The sequence below is a fragment of the Protopterus annectens genome, chromosome 10.part0, assembly GCF_019279795.1.
Source record: "Protopterus annectens isolate FY-2018-M chromosome 10.part0, PAN1.0, whole genome shotgun sequence".
Lineage (NCBI taxonomy): Eukaryota > Metazoa > Chordata > Ceratodontiformes > Protopteridae > Protopterus > Protopterus annectens.
In genome coordinates, this window is record NC_056744.1 from 1,170,698,476 (window position 1) to 1,170,723,693 (window position 25,218).

The 25,218-nt window shown below is 41.8% G+C and overlaps 1 protein-coding gene across 2 annotated transcripts in view; it reads left to right on the forward strand.

Moving 5' to 3' along the window:
* Positions 1 to 19,250, forward strand: part of AKR1A1 (aldo-keto reductase family 1 member A1) — a 539,772-nt gene extending 520,522 nt beyond the window's left edge. For both annotated transcript variants that reach the window (XM_044085914.1, XM_044085915.1), the window contains exon 9: positions 18,417 to 19,250. In XM_044085914.1, the coding sequence (XP_043941849.1) occupies positions 18,417 to 18,482 (66 nt within the window). In that variant the 3' untranslated portion in view covers positions 18,483 to 19,250. The remainder of the gene's footprint in view (positions 1 to 18,416) is intronic.
* Positions 19,251 to 25,218: the final 5,968 nt, after the last annotated feature.

Genomic DNA, 25,218 nt, shown 5'->3' on the forward strand with positions numbered 1-25,218 from the left:
CGATGTACGCATGTACCATTCTCAGAACTTTTCTGTAGCCATTCAGAATGCCATTCAGACTGATGGTCTGATCGTTTCAAGGTTTGTGACTTCAGCTCTTTGCCAGATAAGTGTCCCATTGGGAAATTTTTTTCTCTTACTACTGTTTTGGTTATGTCATCCAAGAAAGGCAAGTGGCAGTGAGGAAGACAAATTCCACATAAGGACAGTCATTCTCAGTACCTCTTTCGTTTAGGCCCTAACCACAACCACAAGGCCTGTAGCATTTGCCAGTCTTTCATTCCAAAGACTCTTAGAAGGTAGACTTACTCTCTTGATATATATTTAGAGAATCAAAGGCTTAAACTGATAGCTAATCATATGGAGGGTACCTCGGGGTCAGACAAGAAGCCGGTGAAGCACAAGGCCAAGAAAACTCAGTTTGTGGTTTCTGTTGCACCTCCAATGACAGACATCTCTCCTGAGGTGCTTGTCAACCCAGAGGTTTACCTGACTCCAGGCACGGATTTGCAAGCCAAGTCCAGTTCTGAGGCTACCTTGACTTTGACTGTAAGCACATCTGTGGAGGTCAAACAGACGTCGGACTAGGATGTCATACAGGAACCTCATACCCAAGCAAGAGAAGGGTTACAGTCTGATACATTTGAATGTAGGCCTTTGTCCGGTCCTCTGATGTTGCATAGGATCATTTCCCCTGCAAAGAAAAAACAAAAGACGAAGCATTTGCCCCTACCAGAGAGGCCCCTACATATTGGCAGGCCTTTTCTCAAAGCTTGTTTCAGGCCTTCATGTCACTCAAGCTGCCTTCCTCTCAGCCTGCTGCTACAGCTGTTTCCCAACCTTCTTAAAAAAGGATTAAGGACAAGGACTCCTCTGATGATTTTTCCTCTGATAAAGAGGAATCTCTGGATTATTCCACACAAATCCCCCCCAGGAATATGCTTCTCCTAAAGAGGAGTCAGTGGTGACCACTACAGAGGAAATATCCTTTGGTGAAACTCTCATAAAAATGGGAGAACATTTTAAATGGTATAATTTCAAAATTTCCAGTAAAGATATTATCAACTACTACAAGTTGATGGCCCTGGCCCCTCTGCAGTTCCTCCTCTGCATGCTGCGTTTCTGGATGCCTTTCACAATGCTTCACAAACACCAGACTCCCAGGTCCCGGCCCCCAAGAAGCCAGACCACTTCTTGGTCCCTGAGAATTGTAAATTCCTCTTCAGGTGCCCTGCTGCAGACCCAGCAGTTGTTTCTGTAGCTACACACAAACCTTCCAGGATGCTTCCCTCTTCTAATCTTCATCCTTCAGATAAAGAGAGTAGAACCCTTGAAATACTGGGTAAAAAGGCCTATACGTCAGCCACCTTGGCTTTCAGGCCTATTAAATACCAGGCACGGGTTCCTATTACCTTATTGAACGTTTAGATTAGCAAATACCTAAACATCGATCTGGTAATAACGAAAGGAATAAAATGCGAACGGCAGATTTAACGCATGGAAAGAATTCCCCTGGCCGTTATGCGGATTTTGCCCCTTTCCCCACTGCAGAGTGATTTCGGAGTTGGTATATTTAGTTAAGGGGGTGTGGGGGGCACAGCCTTCCACATCGGGGGGTGTGGGTGTAAAAGACCCCTACTTCATTTTGGTTTAAATTTTTTTTTTTTTTTTTTTGCAGCCGAGGGAATTCAATCCCTACGTTAAATTGGCTGTTTGCTGTTCTAATTTTTTGATATTACCAGATCGACGTTTAGGTATTCGCTAACCTAAACGTTCAATCGGGTAATATAGATTCCCAGACACATATGACAAAAGTATTCCTAAGAGCTTTTGTCTCCGGCATCTAGTGCCATTGCAGATCTTCCAGATTCAGACAGAAAAGCCTTGGCTCTATCTGTCCTGGGAGCTTTCTTCCAGGTGGCAAAACATTCCATTAAATGTAGCTGTAATGCTGTGGAGGCTTGTGCCAGGGCAGCTGCTACTGGTTAAGTTCTTAGGCAATTTTTTTTGCTCAGGCTGCAGCCCCTCCAGGATGACTAAAAAACTAAGTTAATGGATGCACCCCTAGACAATTCAGCCTTATTTGGTTTGGCAGCAGCCTCTCTATTTAACTCCCTACAGGAAAAAAAAAAACAAGGAGCTCAAGGAGTTAAAACACATCCTGGTTTCTTCTGTGTTCAGATTTCACAGGAATTTCCCTTTAACGCCTGTTTTCATCCATAGCCGCACTCAACACCCCTCCAGTAAGTCTTCTAGAAGAGGCAAGAGATAGCAGAAGCCTAGGAATTCTCAGCCATCCTCGGAACAAAGACAGTCCTTTCCTGACAAAGCAGGGAGTCTGTGACTACCCTGCATGCCCCCCTATCTCCTCTTTCCCTTCACCTGAAGAATGCTCACAGGGTCTGGGTAGGCATCACCCAAGACACTTAGGTTCGTTCCATAATCTAAAAAGGATATTTCATGGTTTGGCACTCCACCCTCACCTTCTGGGGCATCTGTCAACCCTCCTGGAGCAGTTGCCCCTCTTCCCAAAGCTCCTTTTGGAGCTGTCTGGCAACAGGACTCCATTCAAAAGGTTCCTCAGTCCTCGAGAGGAAAAGGCTTCTATTCAAGAATGTTCCTGGCACCCAGAACGGATAGCCCCTAGAGACCAATACTGGATTTATCCCAGCTCAACACCTTCCTGAAGTTTCCTACATTCAGAATGTTGACACCCCAAATATTCCCCCTTATCCCTTTCACAAGGATATATAGTATCCCTAGATATAAACGATGCTTACATTCACATACCTATTCACCCCAGGTTCAGGAAATTCTTATGTTTTTTTTCTGTGCGTTTCTGGCATTTTCAATTCTCTGCCTTGCCCTTTGGTCCTTCTACGGCACTAAGGGTATTCACAAAATGCCTGGCTCCAGTGATCGCACACTGCAGACTTTTGGGCATCCAGATTTTCCAATACCTGGATGATCTGCTTTTAAAGTCCCAACTTCACACACTACTTCAAAATTTGGAGACCTCTATTTCCCTCCTTTGAAAATTGGGATTTTCCATCAATGAAGTCCATCCTCACTCCTTCACAGGACCACATTTTCCTGGGTTGTTAAATACGGACAGACATTATGAGAGTTTCATTTCTACCTCACAAGGTGCAGGACCTTTGGTCCTTCTCTCACTCCATTCTCCCCTTGACTCGCATCACGGCCAGGGAGTTTCTCAGGGTGCTGGGATTCATGACTTCTACAATTTCCATGGTACCAGTGGCAAAACTCTATTTTTTTAATTCCCTCAGGCCTAGAACTCTACACAGGCACAACAGATGTGGGATGGGGAGTGGCCTTGGACAAATTCACATTTTAGGGAATTTTAACCCTCTCCCAAAAATCTGAACACATCAGCATCAGGGAAACGTGAGCATTGCTACTAGCTCTATAAGCATATCAACCTCTCTATGCCTAGGCCCTCTTCAACTGTTCACAGGCACCATGACAGTCCTCTGATATGTGAAAAAGCAGGGGGGGGACCAAATCCTATCTCCTGTTCAGGTTGGCTCTTCTGGTATGGGAATTTCTGGCCCAATACCACATTACTATTCAGGCAGTGTACATTCCTTTCAACCGGAATCTTATGGAGACTCTTTAAGCAGATCCCCGATTCAATCCTGCAAATTGATGTTTCACAGGGATATAGCCCACCAGTGGGGTATTCCTCAAATAGACTTATTTGCCCCCATGAACAGACAACTTCCAGAATTTTGTGCCAGAGTCCCAAGTCCTCAGCTTCCCTCAAACATTGCTTTTGGAAAACTGTATTACTAATGGCCTTGACCTCAGCCAGAAGGGTGTCAGAGCTTCAAGCCCTTATAGTGGTGCCCCCTTCTTGATATTGCATAAGGATTAGGGTATCCTTGAGAACAAATCCTTCCTTTATTCCAAAAATGGTTAATGAGTTGTTCATTAAAAAATCTATCCAGTTATTACCTACCTACCTTCCCTTCTCCACCAAACCACAGTCAGAAGGTACTGCAGTCCTGGGATGTACACAGACAACAGAGGTTTTACCTGGACAAGACTAAAGCTATCAGGAAATCTTGTCAGCTACTTGTGACTTTCATCCCAGGCCTCTGGGTTTACCCGTTTCCAAGCAGACTATTTCTTCTTGGATTTCAAAGACTGTTTGCCTTTGTTACACACTCCGTGGTAAGAGTCTCCTTTCATCCACTCTACCTGGACTGTGGCTTCCTCTAATGCATTCTTCATGGGCTTAAATAACAACGCCGTCCTTGAAACAGCCACCTGGTCTTTTATCCATACCTTTACCAAGCATGACAAACTGGATTGCATTTCCAGATCCAGAGTTGGCTTTGCCAAAGCCATTTTACATGGCGTCATTGAGAGATTCTCTGCTGCTTCCTCCACCCTTCCTTCATGAGCTTTGGCACTCTCCCTTAGGTTAAGAATACTGTAGCAAGTGAATAGGACAGACTAGTTGTGTAAAATATTACCATAACCATAGATGTCCTTCTCTTCACTGCTGCAGTATTCTACCCCTCCTTCCTTCCCCCTGGTCTATTGTTCTGCTTGGATGTACTGACCTTCTATATCCCTAATCTGCCATTCCTCCTGGGGTATTCAGTTCTGAGGATGATACATGCATACATCGCTTTTATGGCCTACGTCTGACCACAGTCTATGTGCGATGTCCCACATACCCTAGAGTAGTACAAGACACTTGTATATTGGCTGATGTTGGATTGCCTTCATGTGGGAGATCCCTCAGTTTAAGAATACCGCTGCAGTGAAAACATTGAAATCTATGGTTATGGTAAGATTTTACACAACTATTCTTTCTACACACTGCTTAGACTCCCCTTCTGGTTTTGCTGTGGTAACTGTATCATGAGGTCAAAGATTGAAATAGGTTTCTTTGCTACATTTAAGTGGCCTGGTCACCTATTCTAAGTGTTACCTTTCTGAAGTGTCTACCAGACACATCATGTACATGTCTGTTCTAGTTCGGTACTCCAAAGTATTGGAAAACACAGCAGAACAGTTCTCCTTCATTTTAAAACGGCCATAGAAATGCAGTAAGAAATACCTGGTCTTCCTTTTTCCTGTAGTGGTGTAGAGTAATTTATCAGTGGAAACTCAAGATTACTTTTTCATTGCGTCTTCTCACCGTTTATATGGTATTATCATGATTTTATCCATGAGTGATTTGGAAAGTCACAGAGATCCATCACTTGCCACACATGGCCTATGTTCTGATGTTGTTTACTATTCATCTTCAACTGGTACCTTATGTGACTGGTCTAAAACCAGGCTTCTTTTTTGTAGCCATGTGTCTTGCTGAATTTATGTTGATGGTATGCAAAAACAACAATCCATCCTTGCATCCTTTCCAGAACATGGAGAACTATTGAGTAAGACCTGGATTTTAACTTCTGTCTGTAAACTGAACATTAATTTCATGTTCTTTCTGTGCAGATGTCTCATTATATTGATAATGTCCACAACAGCTTGCTTCTTGTTGCTTTTCTCCTTGTTATTCATGTTTTTTGATGAAATCATCCACCGTCTACCCTAAAAAAAACTGGATGCACAGTATTTAGTTGACTGTTTTGTTTGAGAAGATTCTATGTTCTTTTTTGTAAGGTTGTTGCAGTGCTATATCTAAAGGGTGGTAGAATTTAAATAGCATTCTGAATGAAAGCTTTGCTGTGGATCTTTCAGCTTTGCAGGTACAAGCTCAGTGTTGGTTCTCATTTATAATATGAAATTTCACTTAGTAAATTTCCATTTCCTAAGGCATTAATGGTCCTTAATAATTGTTGATGTAGGGGGCTATTTTCATAATTAAGAGAATAATTATAAAGGTACAGGAAAATATAAATTGTGTTCCACACACAGTTTTCTGCAACCATTTTCCAAGCTCCTGCATCAGGAATTTTGCATATTAAATTATGTTCAAGTGGGGTTGTTAACCACATTAAAAAAAAAAAAAAAAAAAAAAAAATCTTACAGCACTTGTTCTTGTCAGCTGTTGTGCCTGTCCACCATCATGGCGTTCTGGAGGCTTACATTGCTTACCTAATAACTCTCTTGTTGTAAGAGAGTGCAGTTATGTGAGATGCTCACCACAATAATAGACTTTAGTGCTGGCTGTTTTTTTGATTTTTGGTACCTAGTTTTGACCCTTTGCACTTGCCGTCCAGGCGAAGCTATTCACATGTCTTGTTTTTTCCCACCACAATAATAGCTCTTCAATGGAGAAGTCATCAGTACAGTAAAGGTGCTCACCAGTCATAACTGTATTGCATTTACACTTGGGTTTAAAATTGCTTACTTTGAGGAGATTTTTGAATTACTTTAATGCAGAAATTAATTTAATTTATAAATAATTACTGTCCTTCATATTTGTATGAAGTTTTACTATGGGTACTTTTCCGTTATCGGGGCAACAGTTGGAACGCGCTAGTCTGCAATGAGCGCACAGCTGTTAGACCTCATAACTCTCTAGATTTTCGAAAAATTTCCATAATTTGGTCAGATATTTATGGTGTGTTTCCATAAAAATTGGGCTTTTCTGGCAAATCGCTGGGGTTTTATGTCACCAAATAATGACAGACGTTCGAGTTTGAGCCTTCCTCTTCATATCCTTCAAAAGTGGATGCTAATACAAAATTGTTTATTCTAACAACATTCTACGTTGACATGTGCAATAATTAAAATCTGTCCTCTGGTTATTTTTTGGCATTGTCCAGATTTCTTAAGCTTACAGGATGAGAAGTATGCGTATGACAAGTCATATGACCGTTTAAGCTGCAGCATATATAGTAAGTATTCCAGATATGCCAAAACTCAAGTGCACAAAAAAAAAAAAATCAGGAACCATGAAGCAAACCAGTAGGTCAGTAATCCAAACCTTCGCTAACAGCTGTGCAATCATTGAGCTGCATTTTAGATGTGTTCTATTATATGTAAATGGTTACCGTAATTGGAAAACAACAGTATGGGTTCCTAAACATCATTTATCCTATTAATTGTTGAAAGAGGTTACTGTGCCCTGTGAATATATTATATCAGAGTGATTGGCATTGGTCGGGATGTGCGAAGCAATACTTCTCTGTTACTTTCAATGCGGATATTCCTGTTTTGTTTGAAGTGTGATATAAGTAAGTTACACTTTCAGATAAGCAGCGGGTACTATTGCTGTCATTTTATTTCTAGCTGTGAGATGTGAATCGCAGTCAGGTACTTTACCAGGCATGTTCCACAGCTGTGGGCGCTGCAGTTATCCTGTGTTTCATACTGTAAATTGTTTTTGTGGCAATAATGTAGGAAAAAGGAACCTTTTCAGAGTTTTACAGTTCAGTATATGTTGAAAAGTTGCCCAATACCTTTGCATTCTTGGTTTGATCCAGGAAGCAGATGAAACTAAGGTGCATACTTGAAATCTGTAAGGAAAAGTTAAATTAAAATAGTCTAATGAATACCGAAGTACCAAATATGTTAACTTTTGTAACATATGGTATAAACTGAAATATCTGTGCAAGTCATATGGTGACACTGAAATGGTCCCCATGGATCAGTGTTCTACCTAGTTAACAACTGAAATAACTAACTAACTAAGCACTTCAGGGCTAACAGCTGTACGATCATTGCGGGCTAGTGCGTTCGAACTGTTGCCCCGATAACGGAAAAGTACCTTACTATGTTTACAGGGTCATTGTTAGTTCTCTGCCTTTAGTTTTCCTCAAATGTAAACTAAGTAGACTATGCAGAGATTTCTTTGAGGAACTGAGGATGGCACCTGCCATTGTGGTTTTAAGGTGGGCCAGCACCACCCTTATTATAGAAAAGAGTTCAAAACCCATATTGACTTGCACAATGGATATAGGGGGATGCTTGAGAAATTTGCTGGATTCATCAGGTGCAAAGTGATAAACTTGATTTTAAGGACTTGTTCAACAGATGACTTCTCCATTGAAGAATTACAGGCGTGACTCAAAGGGGTCTTCTGCAGCTTATAATATCTTTGATCAGTTTCCTGAAATGGCCACTCATGGCAATTTTTATTGAAATTCTAGCTTTCAGTTCTCTAGTGCACACTCCTCCTGTGACTGGTATATTCTGTAGCATTACCTTTCTGGGATAGGAATGTGTTCCCAATAGGATAGGGACCACCTTTCTGGGATAGGAGGGTGCTCCTTATGCTGTGTTGTTCAATTCTTTCTTGCTGCATGCTCCGTTTGGTTCCCAATCCTAACATGCTTTATTAGAAAGTTCCTGCATTCTCTAGAAAGGAGGTATGACACTGAGTTTTGTCAAAGTATAAATGTTTGTCTCTTCACTGCAGGTCCATAGAGGAGAGAGAAGAAAAAGTAGCAGTAAGCCACTTAGCCAAATCCTGAGTTATCTGTACAGTCCACCAGATTGCCTTTGTACACTTGATGATGAACCCTTCCCGCCCCCACCTCTGGTGAGAGGATGAACTTTTAACAGATTATCTGTTGATGACTCTAGGAAAGGGGATAGTGTGTGTGTGTGTGTGTGTGTGTGTGTGTGTGTGTGTGTGTGTGTGTGTGTGTGTGTGTGTGTGTGTGTGTGTGTGTGTGTGTAAGTGCATGTACATGTGTGTGAGACAGAGAGTCACAGTGAGAGAGCGGGTGGCAACACTTAATAACCAGTCATGAGAGTAAGACCTTAGTGTTAGAAGTTAATTATCATTTATTTATTGACACTTGATTACCTAAAAAGCCCATTTTCAGTGGAGGCAAAGCTCCAGAGTATTGCAAAAACATTTTAAGAACAATTTTACAAGCTTTGAAAATAATACAAATACATCTACAGTCTAAGTAATTATACCAAATTATATAATGACACCCTATTAATATTTGAAAACATGCACGCTGATTGGCCCAGCCAGCGTGCCCATTGTAAATCCCACAATATACCAATGAAAAAATGTCCGGTCGCCCCGACTTTTTTCCGTTGGTGTAAATTTTTTTTACAATTAAAAAAAAGAGAGAAAATGGAGAAACACAGACTTTTTTCTCTTTTGCTTCCATTTCTAAGCATATACTGGGTATGCATGGGAACGCAAGTCCCTTACGCATGTGCAGTACATCAAAACAAAGAAGCAGTATACCACAACCGGCGGAATCCGCCATTATACAAAAACATTATTTAAGAAAAGTAAGTATTTTTTTTCTTAAATAATGTCATTGTATAATAGCAATAACCGACTCCGTGGTTGTGGTATATTGAAGATTTGCCCATGGTTGTCTTTGTTTAATCACTCGGGCTTCACCCTCGTGATTAAACCACACCAACCGTGGGTAAATCTTCAATATGCCATACCACGTCGTCAGTTATTGCTTTATTAAACATACCCTGGGATTCATTAAAGCCTACACTGTGTACACTATTCAGACTGAACAGACAGCACACACACACAACTCACACCTTCTTCCTCCTAATTTTAGTTTTACTATTCATTTTCTTGAAGCTTTAAATACTGAGGGGATTCATAAAGGTTACCAGAAAGTGTAGACTACATGTACTGAAAGTATGATCTTTCTGAGTGACTAGAAAGCATAAACATGTGGTAGGGATGTTCTTGAATACAGATTGTGTACACATAGTGTAGGTGTTACTGAATGTGGCCCATAATATTACAAAATTGGTTTAAAATAGATGCAGTTTATATGACAATATTCAGAAAGATTTTAGCCAGTTTAAAGAAATTAAAGGAAAGTTACTAAAATATGAACAGGAATTACAATGGGATATGAGAGAGAAAAAAACAGGGTTATGAAATATTTAGGTAAAGAGTCTGGAAGAGAAAGTGATTGAAGTGAGGAAGTGAGTAATGGGTGAGACGAGAGGTGTAAGGCATGACTAGGTTACTTGCTTACATTTAGGGATATAGTTTATCCTGGAGTTGAGCAACAACAGATAGATTTTGGCTAGGAAGCCTTTTAAAATGGTTTTAAAGGAATGTAGAGAGGGTATTTTCCTGATTGACATTGCTAAGGAGTTCATGCCTAGCTGATTTGATAGGTTTGTGGATGTTTTTGGTCATTGGATCATAATGACTGAGTGGGAACATAGTTGTATAGAATGTCATTTGGTGCCAAACAAGTGTATGGATGTTGGATAATTTTATAGGTGGCAACAAGCTATGTATATGTTTGTTGATGGAGTAGTTAGAACCAGTATAGGCTTTTCAGTGTCCATTCTGAATGGGGTATTTGCTGAAAATTTAATCACTTTATTATAGAATTGTTCAAGTGTTGAGTATTGCTTTTTGTGATACCTGGAAGTCAGTAAAGATGCCTGGAAGTTAGTAAAGATGGGAGCACCATATGGCAAGTGTAGTTTGTTACAATGGTGCAAGAGTTTTTGGCACTATGAAGCATTCTGAGTTTTTGTTGAGATTTTTTTTTTGTGAGTTCATGTGCTCAGTTGTGCAGTTGTGTGGCTTTTTTATGCGTTGAAAGCTCCTGAGATCCTAGAATAGTTTCCCAAAGATTCAGCATGGACCTTTGGAGTCTACTGCTTTCACCTACCCAGGTCAAAGACTTGCCAACAAGGGATGTATATTTTGTCTCGGGGATATGATTGAGTGGATGAGGGAATTTATTCACAAGTCCTAGGTGACCAGTGCTGAGCCGCATGTAGCCCTGTCACGTGCTTGCACTGACTTCGGATAAAGCTTTTCATAGCTCCCACGAGTATGCTGCTGCCACATCATCAGCACTGTTATGCATGTGGGGCTCAGGTCTTACTCATTTGAGTGCTGCAAGATTTTCTTCCTCCCTCTCAAGAATCCATCTGAACTTGTACTTGAATAGTGAATATTGTAACAGAGATAAAAGAACAGAAAGTGTGATCTTTAGAAAAGGGTAGGAGTAAATTGTGTGGGAAAAATGGGCATTTTGATAACAGTACATGTAGAAAAATATTTTGGAAGAGGAATGAGGTTTAAGAGAGGGCAGGAACTGAATAATGTATGTAATATTGCTTAGCTTATATGATGTAAAGCAATAGGTGTGAGTTATAATGTTTGTATATGTGAACTTATCAATTTGGTTTGATTATTTTAAATGCAAGTTTCCTTATATCACAAGTGATTCAATAAAGGTGTTATAAAATAAATAAAAGAATCCATCTGAGTTGAGCAGTCCAAGGAGACTGATTCCTGTGTGACTTTTCTGCCACTAGCATCATACTGGATGACAAACCGTACCATCACCACCATTTGGAGGAAACCCTATAATTTAAGGATGTGCATGGACTTGCCAATGGTCATTAGTCTTTCACTCCAAAAGAGACTCAGCCATCCTCTGCATAAGGAGAAAGAGGAGCTGTTGGTTATCCTACCCCAGGAACATGTTATTAGAGGTGCTATTTTTGTAATCTGTAAGCTCCACACCAGATAGGTAGGCATTTTCTAGAAGTCTCTGGACAAATGGAATGTGCAGTTATGCAGGCATTATAAGATGTCCTTTATGTGATCCTTTCACTCATTATAGGGCTCAGAGATCCCATCATCTGAGTACGTTTCCACTGGGCAAGGAGTCTAAAACTTAAAACATGTTTAACAAGAAGATGTTTTCTTCTACAACATTAAATTTAAGGATGGTTAACTGTATGTCCTACTTATTTTCAAGCTTCTTTTTTTAGACTGTGGATTGGAAAAATGTGCAGAAGTTCTTGATTCTAGTGTTAAAGATTCTCAGAAAAAGCCATCCAGTTCAACTTCCTCAGATGACTTTAATACTGCTTGCTGTACCGTTGTGCTGATGCAGTGACCAACTGCATTGTTTTGTAGTGTGTTTGTGTGCATAGGGTGACAAAGATAAAGCTGTCCTCCTCCCATGATTCATATTGTTAGGCTATACTACATACCAGCTTTTGGGGTTGGTTCCATTAGGAAATCCTTTTAAAAATATTACTAAGGAATTCTTAAAAAATACTTTATCTATTGAAAGTAATGTTTAATGCCTCCTTCCTGATCCAGAACAATCAAGTCCTTCTAAAGGAAGGAGACATCCACAGAGATAGTGTTAGATACACTAGGACCATAGAGTCTGTTCCAGTCATGGAAAGAAGCAGTTTTTACTTCCACCTTTTTCCTGTTCAAAAGATGATTGGTGGCTGTAGGAGACTGGAGTATCTTAGTGAGTTCAGCAAACACATCTGGTACTCAAGTCTTTGGATGATGACCCCTTTGTTGCCTAAAAATGTTTGGATAGTGTCACTTGGCATGATGGATGCCTTTTTCCATATTATTGTAATGGAATCTTACTGTTAGGATCGCATTACATCCAAAGTTTTGAAACTATCTCGCCTACATTCTTGACTGATGGGCTCGGAGCCGAGAATCAGCTCCAACTCGGCCGATACAGAAGCACAAACCCTCTCATTGGCTGGGCCAACCCCTTATCCCAGGATGCACCACGCCTAAACCCCCAGATCTCGTTTGCCGCTTCTGAAGTAACGATGTGGTCTCGACTTGGCTGTGGCTAAGTACCCTTCCTTTTTTGGTCTTTTTAGGTCGTTTTTGCTCTTAGCTTAGAAATTTTATAACCAAACAGCTATTTTAATAGCTATCTTCTTCTGTACTACCCTCTGATTGGCTGTGTTTATTTTTGGTTGTTGTGTAATTCCTTCTGTTTGGCGGGCTAGGCCTGTTTAAGTTAGAGGGCCTTTGCCCTATTTCTTGTGGAGCGTTTCAGTTAGAGCTCTTTCCTCCCTTCCCTCCTTGTGTTTTGAGTGCTTTGTGAGTCATGTCTGGCAAAGAAAAAGAGCATAAGCCGTCGGGCTTTAAAAAATGTTCGAAATGTAGCTATAAAATGTTAACAGATGGCCATGCCATCTGTGTTTATTGCTTAGGGGCTAAACACTTGCAAGAATCTTGCAGTGTTTGCCATGCCTTCTCCTCTCGTGTACTACAGGAGAGAAAAAATAAGTTGATTCTGAAAGGTTTAATAAAACCAGCCTTTGAGGAAGCTTTATCTTCTCCCTCTTCGAAATCGAAGAAAAAGAAGTCTTCGGCTCCGACAAGTCCGTCTGAGCCGCCTGAAAAAAGAACTAAATCTTTGTCCTCTTCCCCGGCTGCACTGATCACGGAGCCACAGGATAGAGAATCTATGTCTGGGTCTCCTTCCTCAGCTTCATTGGTCTCGGAGCCGCAGGATAGAAAATTCCAAACTGGGTTTTCCTTGGCTCCATTGGTCTCGGAGCCACAGGTGAGTGTTTCGGCTCCAGGGTCAGTTTCGTTGGCTCCTGAACCATCGGTGCCGAAGGGGGTCTCTATTCTAGTCGAGTCTTCCTCGGCTCTGATCCTTCTGGAGCCGATTAGGAGTCGACATTCCAGCATTGCCTCGGAGCCGGTAGAAAGAGTTTCTCGCCCCCCCGTCTGTTTCCTCCAGGTCCTCCAGGCTTTCAGATTCGGATTTAGATAGGGTGGTCCAGAGGCTCTTCCAGTCACCTGTCTTATCTAAATTATTTTCAGCTCCAGCCCAGCGGCTGGAGACAACCATTTTGATTCCGTTTCTTCCTCCTCAGACAACCCTGGTGTCGTCGGAGACTGAGTTCGCAGAGTCGGGTGAGGTTCCTGAGTCAGTTCTGAGACCCACTGCTAGTCTGTCGGCACCGTCTTCAGCTCCAACCTTTTCTGTTCCTTCCAGGGGTTTCAGTTCTCGGGTGTCCTCGGCCGAGCCCGAGGGGGATATGTTTCGGCCCCAAGTCTCCCACTTGGCGCCTCGGCTAGGGGGACCCCGACACCGGTCTTGGTCTCGCAGGTGAGCCTTTCTTCAGATTCTGGTGGACCCGCCTTCGAGGCTATGAGGAGTGCACTAAACAAGTCTCTATTGACTTCACCGGAATCTGCGACTCCTTCCCTAGACACGGTGACTAGAGCTTCTGGTGCCCCCCTGTCTTCGGACAGCGCGGCTCCGAGGCCTGAGGATTCCTCCATGTGTGGTCCCCCTTTTTCCGAGGAGCCTTCAGAGTCTTTGCCTGATGAGCCCCCCAGGAAAAAGTTGTGCAAGAGGAAGCACATAGACTCCCCAGATGAGTCTGTCACCTCAGACACCAACCTTGATGATGCGGAAGGGTCCCCGAAGTCATCCTCTGACAATGTCTCGTTCTCCGATGTCCTGGAGATCTTGAGACAGAGGGGTGACTGGCCATCCAAAACCCTTTCTGCGGAGGAGTCTGTCTTCCTCAAGGCCTTCGGAGCCCAACCCTCCGCCTCCTGGGTGTCTCCACCCTTTGATGAATTACTGGACCTTATTTGTCGAAGGGTGTGGGAGCACCCTGATTCTGTGGAACCAGTTCCTTCTCGCCCCAACACATTTTTATCCGCACCCCCTGGCAAGGAGTTTCTAACCAAGGGAGTTCCAGTGGATGCTATGGTGGTGGCGTCTGCCACCCAGCAGGATGTGGCAGAGGTATCTGCGTCTATCCATCCTCCTAATAAGGAGTCCAGGAGTATGGATAGGTACGGGAAGCATACCCTGACTTCAGCGACCTTTACCCTGCAGTCACTGAATTATTTGTGTCATTTTACGAGGCTCCAAAGGGATTTCATAAAGGAGTTGGGAGATACCCTGTTGGGTAACGTGCCTGAGGCGTTGATGCAGTCTGTCAATGCCCAGCTGTCTACCCTTTCGTCGATTGTTAACTCGTCCATGAGGCTTATATCGTATGCAGCCGAAGGGGCGAGTAGGGCAGCGAGTTTGGGCTTAGCCCTTAGGAGGCAAGCCTGGATGCGCTTGTGTCACTTTGCGGAGGCTTTCAAGTCTTCTTTCACAGATGCTCCATTCGACGGGTCCTCTCTCTTTGGACCCAAGGTGAAAGACACACTCACTAGATGCGAGCAGGAGGGTAAGACTTTGTCTGCCGTTGGGGCCTGTTTTTCGCTCCCTTCAAGACCTTATCCCAAGGTGCAGAGGGGAGGAAAGATGTGGTTCAGAAAGTCCCAAAAGTCTTTCCTTGCCCATCAGAGTGACCCCCCCCTTCCAGAGGCAGAGGAGGGGGGAATTATTCTGGAAAATGTCGCCCTAGAGGCGGCGGAGGCCCCTGCAACACAGGAGACCGCGAATCCTTTCGTGGTTCCTCCTTCCAGCGTCCCTGAGGGACTGCCCGACTGTGCGTCTCCGGAACCAGTCGGGGGTTGATTTTCAGAGCATCCAAGGGCCTGGGGTTCCATCACCCAGGATCAGTGGGTGCTTCGTATCATCGCCGGAGGTTACACCATTCCTTTTATCCGTCCCCCACCACCGTCAAAGAAAATCCCGGATGTCCCACCCAGTCAACGGGATCAAGCAGCTGTAGAGGTCGCAAAGCTGCTCGAAAAGGGAGTCATCCAGCCAGTCCCCACAGACCAGACCGGATTAGGAACTTACTCATGGTTATTTTTGGTGCCCAAAAGAACAGGGGATTTGAGACCCATCCTGGACCTCAGCCGCCTAAACCGCTTCGTAAAAAAGTCCAAGTTCCAGAAGGTCACGTTACAATCCATTTTCCCATTGCTGGAAAAAGGAGTATGGATGTGCTCCATCGACCTCAATGACGCTTACTATCACATCAAGATGAACAGAGCGTCCAGGGTCCATTTACGCTTCCGCCTAGGAGCCAGTCACTTCCAGTTCCGGGCCCTGCCCTTTGGTCTCACCACAGCCCCCAGGGTGTTTACCAAATATCTGGCAGTGGTGATGGCTCACCTGAGATGTCTGGGATTCCAGGTGTTTCCGTATCTAGATGACTGGCTCCTCTCCGCCCCCACCAGGCATCTTCTCACTCTAGCCGTGAGCGCTACCATCGAGTTTGGGTCATCTTTTAGGGATTACATTCAACTGGGAAAAGTCTGTATTGCTGCCATCACAGCGTGTTGCCTTTATAGGCACAGAGCTAGACTCTGTAGAGATGCGAGCATATCTACCAACAGAGAGGATAAAGATATTACAGGACCAAGTACTAGCCTTGCTGCCCCGATGGATAGCACCAGCCAGGATGATTCTTCAGCTTTTGGGATCGATGGCCGCCTCCATTCTTCTGGTCCCTCTGGCAAGATTGCATATGCGAATTCTCTAATGGCTCCTGTCGACCCAGTGGTCATACCAAGAGCTGCCACTGTCCCACCCGATTCTCATTACGGAATCGTGCCGGCGGGATCTTCATTGGTGGCTCCTCTCCTCCAACCTGAACCAAGGGAGATCATTCTGTCCTCCCCCTCCCATTGCCACAATGACCACGGACGCCTCCCAGATAGGGTGAGGGGGGGGGGGGCATTTTCTGGGCAGGGCGGTCCAAGGCACGTGGCAGGATCACGAAACCCACTTGCACATCAATGTGCTGGAAATGAGGGCAGTGCTTCTAGCATTGCAGGCACTGCACAGCTCTCTTCCCAAGGGTACCATCACAATATTCTCAGACAATATGGCAGTGGTATGGTACCTAAACAAGCAGTGAGGAACCAGGTCTTACCCCCTTTGCAGAGAAGCCATGAGAGTGTGGAATTGGGCGATCGCTTCCCAGAGGTTTCTTGTGGCAACGCACATTCCGGGGACGTCCAATGTGATAGCAGACAGGCTGAGCAGAGTTATTCTGATGCCTCACGAGTGGTCCCCGAACAACCAAGTAGCGGCTCGGATCTTCTACAAGTGAGGGTTTCCCTGCTGCGACCTTTTCGCCAGCCCCTGGAATGCGAAGTGCAGCAATTTCTTCTCCCTGATTCCTCCTCAGCGGGAGTCAACCAGGGACGCTCTAGTCCACAATTGGCCCTCCGGTCTGCTCTATGCCTTTCCTCCGGTCCCTCTACTGCCAAAGGTGATTCAGAAGGAAATCTGCTTGGGAAGCAGCATGATTTTGATCGCTCCAGACTGGCCCCACCAGGTTTAGTTTCCCTTCCTTCGGAAGTATGCAGTGGAGGGTCCTTGGATACTGGATCCAGTTCCAGACCTCCTGACTCTGCAGTCGGGTCAGGTCCATCCTTCACTGCGGACTCTCAAGCTAGCGGCTTGGCTGCTCCACTTCTGACCTTAGTCAGACAGCATATCCTTTCGCCTGAGGTGGTCCGGATTCTGTCTTCCTCCCACAGGGCTTCCACAAAGGAGTTATATTCTAATAAATGGAAAAGGTTTGCCATTTGGGCCCAATGGCACAACTTTGACTCGCTGACAGCCCCGGTGTTGGCAGTATTAGATTTTCTGGCAACTCTTTTTAAACAGGGTTCCGCTGTCTCTGTCAGTAAAACATTCCAGTGACTAATCTGTACCCCTTAAAGGGAAGATGTGCCTACAGCCAGGGCATGAGGAACAATGGAAGGTGAGTCCATTCTTTCTGGCATGAATGAAAATGTTCTTGCATACTTTTCTGTCATTCCCCTTAATCTCTCACTTTATTTACAGACTGATGAGAAGAAAGAATTAGACTGTGTGTGAAAGACACATGGCCAAAAATAAGTATTTTTGAGCTCAGAAATGAGCACCAGCCAAGTTGTGAGATGTCTCAGGTGTTTTGATAGTACAAGCACTTTCTTTTTAAGTACATGACTTCTTCATTAGCTTGTGACTCCACTGGGCCTGGCAGATGAGATTCCTGAAAGATATAGTCCGTTAGTGGTGAATGTTCCTTCTTTGAAAGAAGCATCTCCAAACTACCACTCCTCCAGCTGATGTATCTGCAGGCTTGTCTTTCCTTTCTGTGACACGTTTTTAATCAGAGTCTTCTTTATTCAGTAGTGAAAGTGCAGCTGCTTCAGGACTCCATTTTCTTAAAGACCTTCCTGTGACTCCAGCCTCATAGTGTGTGCACTAAATTTTTAGTGCTTGAAATTCTTTAAAACAGTAATTCATTACAGAAGGAATTCATAGTTAAATATGTGTAGTACTAACCATATCAACTTATAAATAAGGCCCTTTGTAGTGTATGTTTTTACCATTTGTGTGTGGGGAGCTCCTTCTTCCAACATGTGGCTATATTGTCCTGAATGATGGACAAGTATATAATTTTATGTTGTCTTTTTCTGCATGTTACACATTGTGTTTGCTATTTGCTGGTCTCATATTGATCAGCAGAAGTGCTGTTCTAGTCTAGCAGATTGTCATGACATATACTTTTCTGTGGCACATACTCCCCATTTGTGGAATCTGACACGGTCTTGAAAATATGCCAGACAGGTTGTATCAGATAATGGAGAGGGCCTTGTTGCAGATCACCTGGTACTGTATGTTAAGTCCATATGCTTCTTCATCAGGTAAAACCTTTAGGATTTTACATAATTGATGATTCAGTGGTATACTTCTACAGATACTGATGGCTAAAACAAACAAAAAAAGACTGTAAATTCTACAACAGATCTGTTTTGCATTCATTTTAATGTGTTTTTCATTTTTTCACAGGTCGATGGAAAACATGTCCCCAGAGATGCTGGACATCCTCATTATCCATTCAATGACCCCTATTAGTGACATCTTTACCTAGTAATGCCATTTTGTAGCATCATATCAAGATACCAAATACACATGGATGCATTTTCTCAATACCCCCCCCCCCCCCCCAAGAAAACACATTCCTGCTAATGCCACCTGCTGGCATTCAGCAGAAAATGAAAACAAACATCACTTTCATTCTGGCAGAAAATATAAATAATAATTTAGCCTTAAGCATTCACAGTATAGTTTGGATTAGAAGTATGGTGGGTTGTCATTTACTTGGAATTGCTGTTTTTGTTTTCTTTAGTCACAGCTGTTGAACTGCTCATATAAGATGAGGTAACATAAATAGGACACATTGAAATAGTAGTAACATTAACAAACCACTCCCCAGCCAGCCCATATGGACAGATCTCTGTGAAAGCAGAGCTTCCACAAGAAGGTGATGTAATGTCAGTTAAAAACTTGGTTAAAAAGCAGGAAATGTTGGCCTGTTTGTTTTTCTTGACTAAAATGTGTTTTATGATGGGAAAGTACTATTCTGTAGAGGACTGAGCAGGAGGACTTTCCATTGAGATTGGAGTGATTTAAGGGAAAAAGAATTAAAGCCTTTTATCCTTACATTGTCGGCATTTATTAGAGTTTCCATCTGTCATTTATTTTTGCATTCTTTGCCATACTCATCCCATTGTAGTGCAGACATGGGCTTATTTGGTATGCTTCCTGCAGTAAAACAGTGTTTACAAAATGGTTTCACTTCTTGGAATTGCCTTGTACAAAATAAAGTACATTTTAATAACGGTTTTGTGTTCAGTAATAATCTTTGAAAATGATCACATCACATTGTACTGGATGATTGAGTAAATTATGAATATGGACTTGTAAAATGTTTCACTTTCCACTGTGATCTCTCAAGAGATGCTAATTTGTGAAAGACTTTGTTTTTTTCTTAATGTAGGCTTGAAGTATGCACTGTCAGTAGTTGAAGTATTAGGACTTCGATATGAGTGAAAACACTGCTGTTGCTGTAATCACTGAACCTAAAGTGAGAGATCATTGCTGCTTAGTTTATAAAATTATACATTTACCAATCATTCCTGCAACTCTCATTCATGCCTTCATTTAGCAGTATTTTTGTCTGTCTTCAACTCATCTGACACCTGTAGTAGCCATTATCCTTCCTCCCTATATCCCCATTCCCCCCCTCTTTTTCATAACTAACCCTCTTATCTCAGTTTCCCACTCTTTATATTTTCCATTTTCTACAACCTCTTCCATCTCAGTGCCCCTGGGCATGTACCACACCCTGTTTTTCTCCTTTGCCTGCCATCTCTGCACTCTTTCTTATGTAATAGAGAAAAATGACTATATGTTAATCCTGTAAATATTATGCTATATTGTGTAGTTGTGCTCTCAGACAAATGTTTGCACTGGATATTCCATATTTTGTACTCTGTATGCGTAATTACATACTGATAGTGTTACTTTATCGCTCATTTTAAATATGTTTTCTGACCATAGAATTTTTCTCCCCTGGACGCCACTGAAAAGGGGATATTTTAGCTTAGTCGGACTGTGTGTGTGTGTGTGCCTTGACAAAAGGAAATAACTTTAGAATGGTTGGAGTAGCTCAATATTGAGAAAATGTAAGTCACAGTTTGAGGTAGAAGGGAAGGTAGCACTGATTTTTTATTTAACAGATTAAAACAACAGCACTTCAGTTGCAGGAGAACTAAAAAAAAAAAAAAAACAGCTTGTTGCTGTACCGGTCAGCCTTTTACTCCCCTACATTTCATAGTGCTCATTCAAAGGCATAGTTGGCGTGCAGCACTTTATTTGTGGCTTACACACCTGTCAGCATTTTGATAGATAACATCTTCCTAGTTTAATGAGACTGTATTTAGTCTGTCATTATTTCAATGACTTTCCATTAAAAGCAGCTCTGCTAATCCTAGCATTTCATACAACTGAAAATAGGTTCCTTATGCTGTCATTTGGTATATAACATTTATGAGTGTGGAATGGTAAAGTTGTTTTACATTTCCAGTGTACATCCCTTTTTTTCTGAATGAACTTTCCTTCAGCTTTTATTGCTACTTCAGAACTATTGGTTGCTCGATTGCATTGTTCTTTAACTAGTAGTATGTGTCAGACAGTCCTGACATAAAATTAGCAATTTAAGTATCCGGCAACTTGATTTTGTTGTTTGATAAAGTTCTAGAATACTGAGTACTTATTGAATGTGATGACTTGTGGTAGACACATTTCATTAAAAAGTCTAGGATAATTGTGAGCACTTTAAAAGGTTTGACAACATGACTAAAATAATATCAACAGTGCTAAAGTTTTTTACTGCAGAAAATGCTTCTTAAACTTGAAACAAGAAAGGTAAAACAGATAATAATAAATCAGATAAAGAATGCAGAAGAATTCTGAGACTGGATTATACAGAACATCTAAAAATACAGAAATACTCTAAACTTGAGAGGAAGGAAAGAGATAAAAACTGGCATGTAGCATCTCCAAGTGGTTGTAGTAGTGACCCACATTTGAAGATCTTCACTTTGAAAAGGGATGGCATCTTGAAAAAAGTGCAGAAAGAATAGTCACTTATGTAGATCTTCAAGGAAAGGGAACTTAACACTCTATCAGGAATGCATATCTTAAAGTAGCCAGTTCATTCTGCTGAAAATATTACTGTTCATAATATTTCATATGATTATATATTTGTAATTGAGTACTGGCCTACATGGAACACAGACTCCAAAGTAATTTGTTTCCACTGTCAAGTATTCACTGGCATTTTTTCACTGTTTTAAAACTATCTGTCCTGCCTGCTCTGGTTTTCCCACCAAGCAGTACTTAATTAACTAATCTGTTAACTGTTTAAATCATTCTTTAGAGCCTCCTGGCTGATTTTCTGCTGTTTTAAACATTTTTCAGTGTCTCACTGCTATTTTTCTGCTGTGTTAAATTTTCTCTGTTTCCCATGAAAACTAGGGTAGCTAGTAGCTGTAGCATAGTGCAGATCCAGGCTGCTGCTTCTGGAACTAATTGTAGTGGTTTGTTTGTTCTGACCATGTTTTCCAGGCCACTGTGGATTGGAAGGGGATCTATCTGCACTTTTTTTTCCAAATATCTTTATTAAATTTTCATATATGACAAAGGCAAGAAACTTGGTTATCCGATGCCCAACTAATACTCAACCCAAACAAAACAAAATTACTAATCTTTCAACCCACCAAACTTATCCTAGACAGCTCTCACTTTAACATCACAGCAAAAGACAACACCATCATCCATCCTACAGAACACACCAAATTACTAGGAGAAGAAATAGACAATAAACTGAACTTTGACATTCACATTTCCATGACCATTAAAAAAGTGCACAAAAAATTAGGAGCATTATATAGAAATCAGCAAGTACTTACCAAAGCAGCTAAAATTTCAGTAGAAAATTCTCATCTTCTCTCTACCCTACTCTATGCCTCTTCAATATTTACTAACCTTAGACAATGTGATCTAAATAAGCTCGAAACCTGCTACAACAAAATCGCCAAATTCGCCACAGGGGCTTCCTACCATACTCACCACTGTCTCTCACTAGCAGAACTGGGCTGGCTAGAGCTCCCCCACCTCCTTCAATGGTACCAACTCGCACTCACCCACAAACTAATAAACCAACCACTAAAAGTCCCATCCCTCCAGAATCTACTCCAACCCTACATAACCACGAGACCACTAACATCCAGCCACAAAACCCTCCTACAGGTCACAAGAGCCATTAACTCTGCTGGTGAAGCATTATTCTCCTGCACTATAGCCAAACTCTGAAACTCCCTCCCATCCTCAATTACCTCTGTAACTTCTTGCACCCACTTTTAAATCCTTACTAAAATCACACTTCAAAACTTGCAAGATATACCCTTCCAACCCCCCCCCCTCTAATACCATCCACTCCCCCTCCCACTACCTCTCTCAGCCTCCTATCAACAACCTACTCTTAGCAAGCTTGACTACTCATGTTCCCAGCTACCTACCACATAATACTAACTTCTTGTAGCAACAACTGTTAATGGCTGTTATGTACCTCAAAAACAGATTGTATCAATTTTTCACTAATGAATCTCAACTACATTTTAACCATGTTTAGTATGTCACCATATTTTAAAATTGTACTATGCTCTACAGCTGTTTTACATCTGTTTTCTCCTTGTCTTGCGTCCTTAACTGGACTAATGTCTATATTTAAATGCTATGTTTTTTTAACTGTATAATGCAAATAATACTTAATGTGGAACTTTTCTCCCCGGGCCTCCACTGAAAATGGATCTGTGTCCAGTCGGACTCTCCCGCTCAACGAATGTAAATAAGTAAATAATAAATACATTGATATAAATGAAAAACTTACAAAATGATACCATGTTAGTTGCAAACAGTATACATCACAAACACCATTGAAACAACTGTAGTTGAAAGCATTATACATCACTTATAAACCAAGCAGTCATTGTCAGTTAAGCATTATATGGCTCATTCAAATCCTACCTCTTAAAACCTCGTCCCTGCTCTGCATATATTGTTCCCACAATGCCCATTTTTTCCTATGTAGTTTGCACCTTCCCTTTTCTAAAGATCCCAATTCCAGTTGTTTTATCTCTGTTACTATATTCATTGCTTCTATTAAAGTTGGTCTAGACTTTGATTTCCATTTTCCAGTAATTGCTTTTTTGGCAGCCACCATAATTAGACTCAGCAAGGCTTTACTATGTCTAGGCAATTCTGATTCTATGGCATACAAGGCCATGTCCAACCCGGAATTAATGGACATGCTCCACCTCAAAAAATCCAAATCCACCAAAACCACTAGAGCAAGCGACTTAAACCTTAGCACGGACATAAATAGGACGTGCTGGAGGGATAGATTTATCACTCAGAGACTCCCAATGCTGTGGAATAAAATCCCGGTCCATGTGAGGCAGAGCACCTCGCTGGCTCTGTTCAAGAGAAATCTTGACCTGTGGATGGGAGATCGTAGGTTTACCCCGGGAATCATCTCTGTGTCACTGCTGGACAGAGGCACAACAAACTAATGGGCACAGTATTTTTTCATATAAGGGGTGGCGTAAGCCACAAAAATTTGGGCTAGGCTTATAAATGCCTTAGGGCAGATAGCCTAGTATAAACCTATGAACCTATAACTAAAAAAAAAAAAAAAATCTCCCCAGTCAGTCCAATCTGCTTACCCAGCATTTCTGACATAGGGGTCCACAGAGAATCCCTAAAGTCCTCCGGCTCATTACATTCCCAAAAAATATGTTCCTAGCTACCTCTTTCTTGCCCATCACACCTTCAACATTTGCTATCCACCTGAGGAAAAATGCTTTGGGGTCTACTTGGGGTATAAAAAATATCAATGTAAACATTTCCAGGCAAAGATGCTAAATCTTCTAGATGTTGCATATTTGGGAGATATACATATATCCCCCATTGTCTCTCTGTGAATTGCTTATCAAGTCTATCTTCCCAATCCTTTCTAAGCTCCTGTGATTGATTGTTATAATTATCATGCAATATTTTGTATGCTTTACAAATTATTCCTTTTTTAATGGCAGCATCTGTTCTAGAGTCTATTAAAAACTCTCCCAGTGCTGGTCTTTCATTTAGGAGCCCCCTATTTCTTTCTCTTTGCCTGTACAGATATCAATACTTGATAGGGAAGGCAATCCCTAACCTGCAGTCCAAATAAATCCTTGGCTTCTTCCCATTCTATTGCCTCTCCCTTTGTAGTTATTTGCTCCCAATACCTTGGTTCCTTTGCCAGCTTCCTCCAATAAATTCCAGCCCCCTCTTGCCTACTATCTGTATCCCTGACCAAAGTCATCCCTATCAGCAAAATCTCTTTTCTCCATTCTTGTTCTAGTTTGGTTCTTAGAATAATCCCTGCTATTTTATGAATATAATAATCTGTATGATTTTGGTTGTTCTCCGTAAGAGTCTACATCCAAAATCCCAAACTCTCCTTATTTCTTGTGCTTCCTCCCTGTGTCAGCATCATTCCTTTCCACTTTGAATTATAGTTTTCTGCTTGTGCTATGTATAAGAGCCTTAACTGTGTTACTCTAAAATACCCCCTCAAATTGAGTAATCTTATTCTGCCTTGTTCTATTGGAAGAATTAGTTTATCCCACTTGACCCTTGCTGTCTTCTCTTCCCAGAAAAAATCCTTCGACTCTTTTTTTAATTGCTATCCACAACTTCTTCTCCAGTTGATAAAAATATGCCTGACCTGTGTATAAGACTAAAGGGACTAAAACATTTTAATGGCTTGTGTCTTAGTATCCATATAACAAAGCTTCCTGTTCCTCAACTTTTGTATTCTCTTCTGTTTAGTCTCTTCCCACATATCCTTAGCTGCCACAACATAACCATTTCTAATCCATACTCCTAAATACTTCATGTTATCATGTCCCCATAAATATGGATATTGTTGGAGCAATTTGTGTCTGGGTACATAATTTACCGCTATTGCCTGTGTTTTAGCTTCATTAATTTTATATCCTGAGAAGATTTTAAACTATCTTAAAATGCTCCACAGCACTGTAATGTTCCTTTCTGGTTTTGTCATGTATAAAATATCATCATCTGGAAATAGAGCCAGCTTTTCCTGACTACCATGCCAATTATGTCCTTGAATTTCTGTATCCCTTATTTTATTTGCCAATGGTTCTAAGTATAATGCAAACAAAGGGGAAAGTGGCAGTCC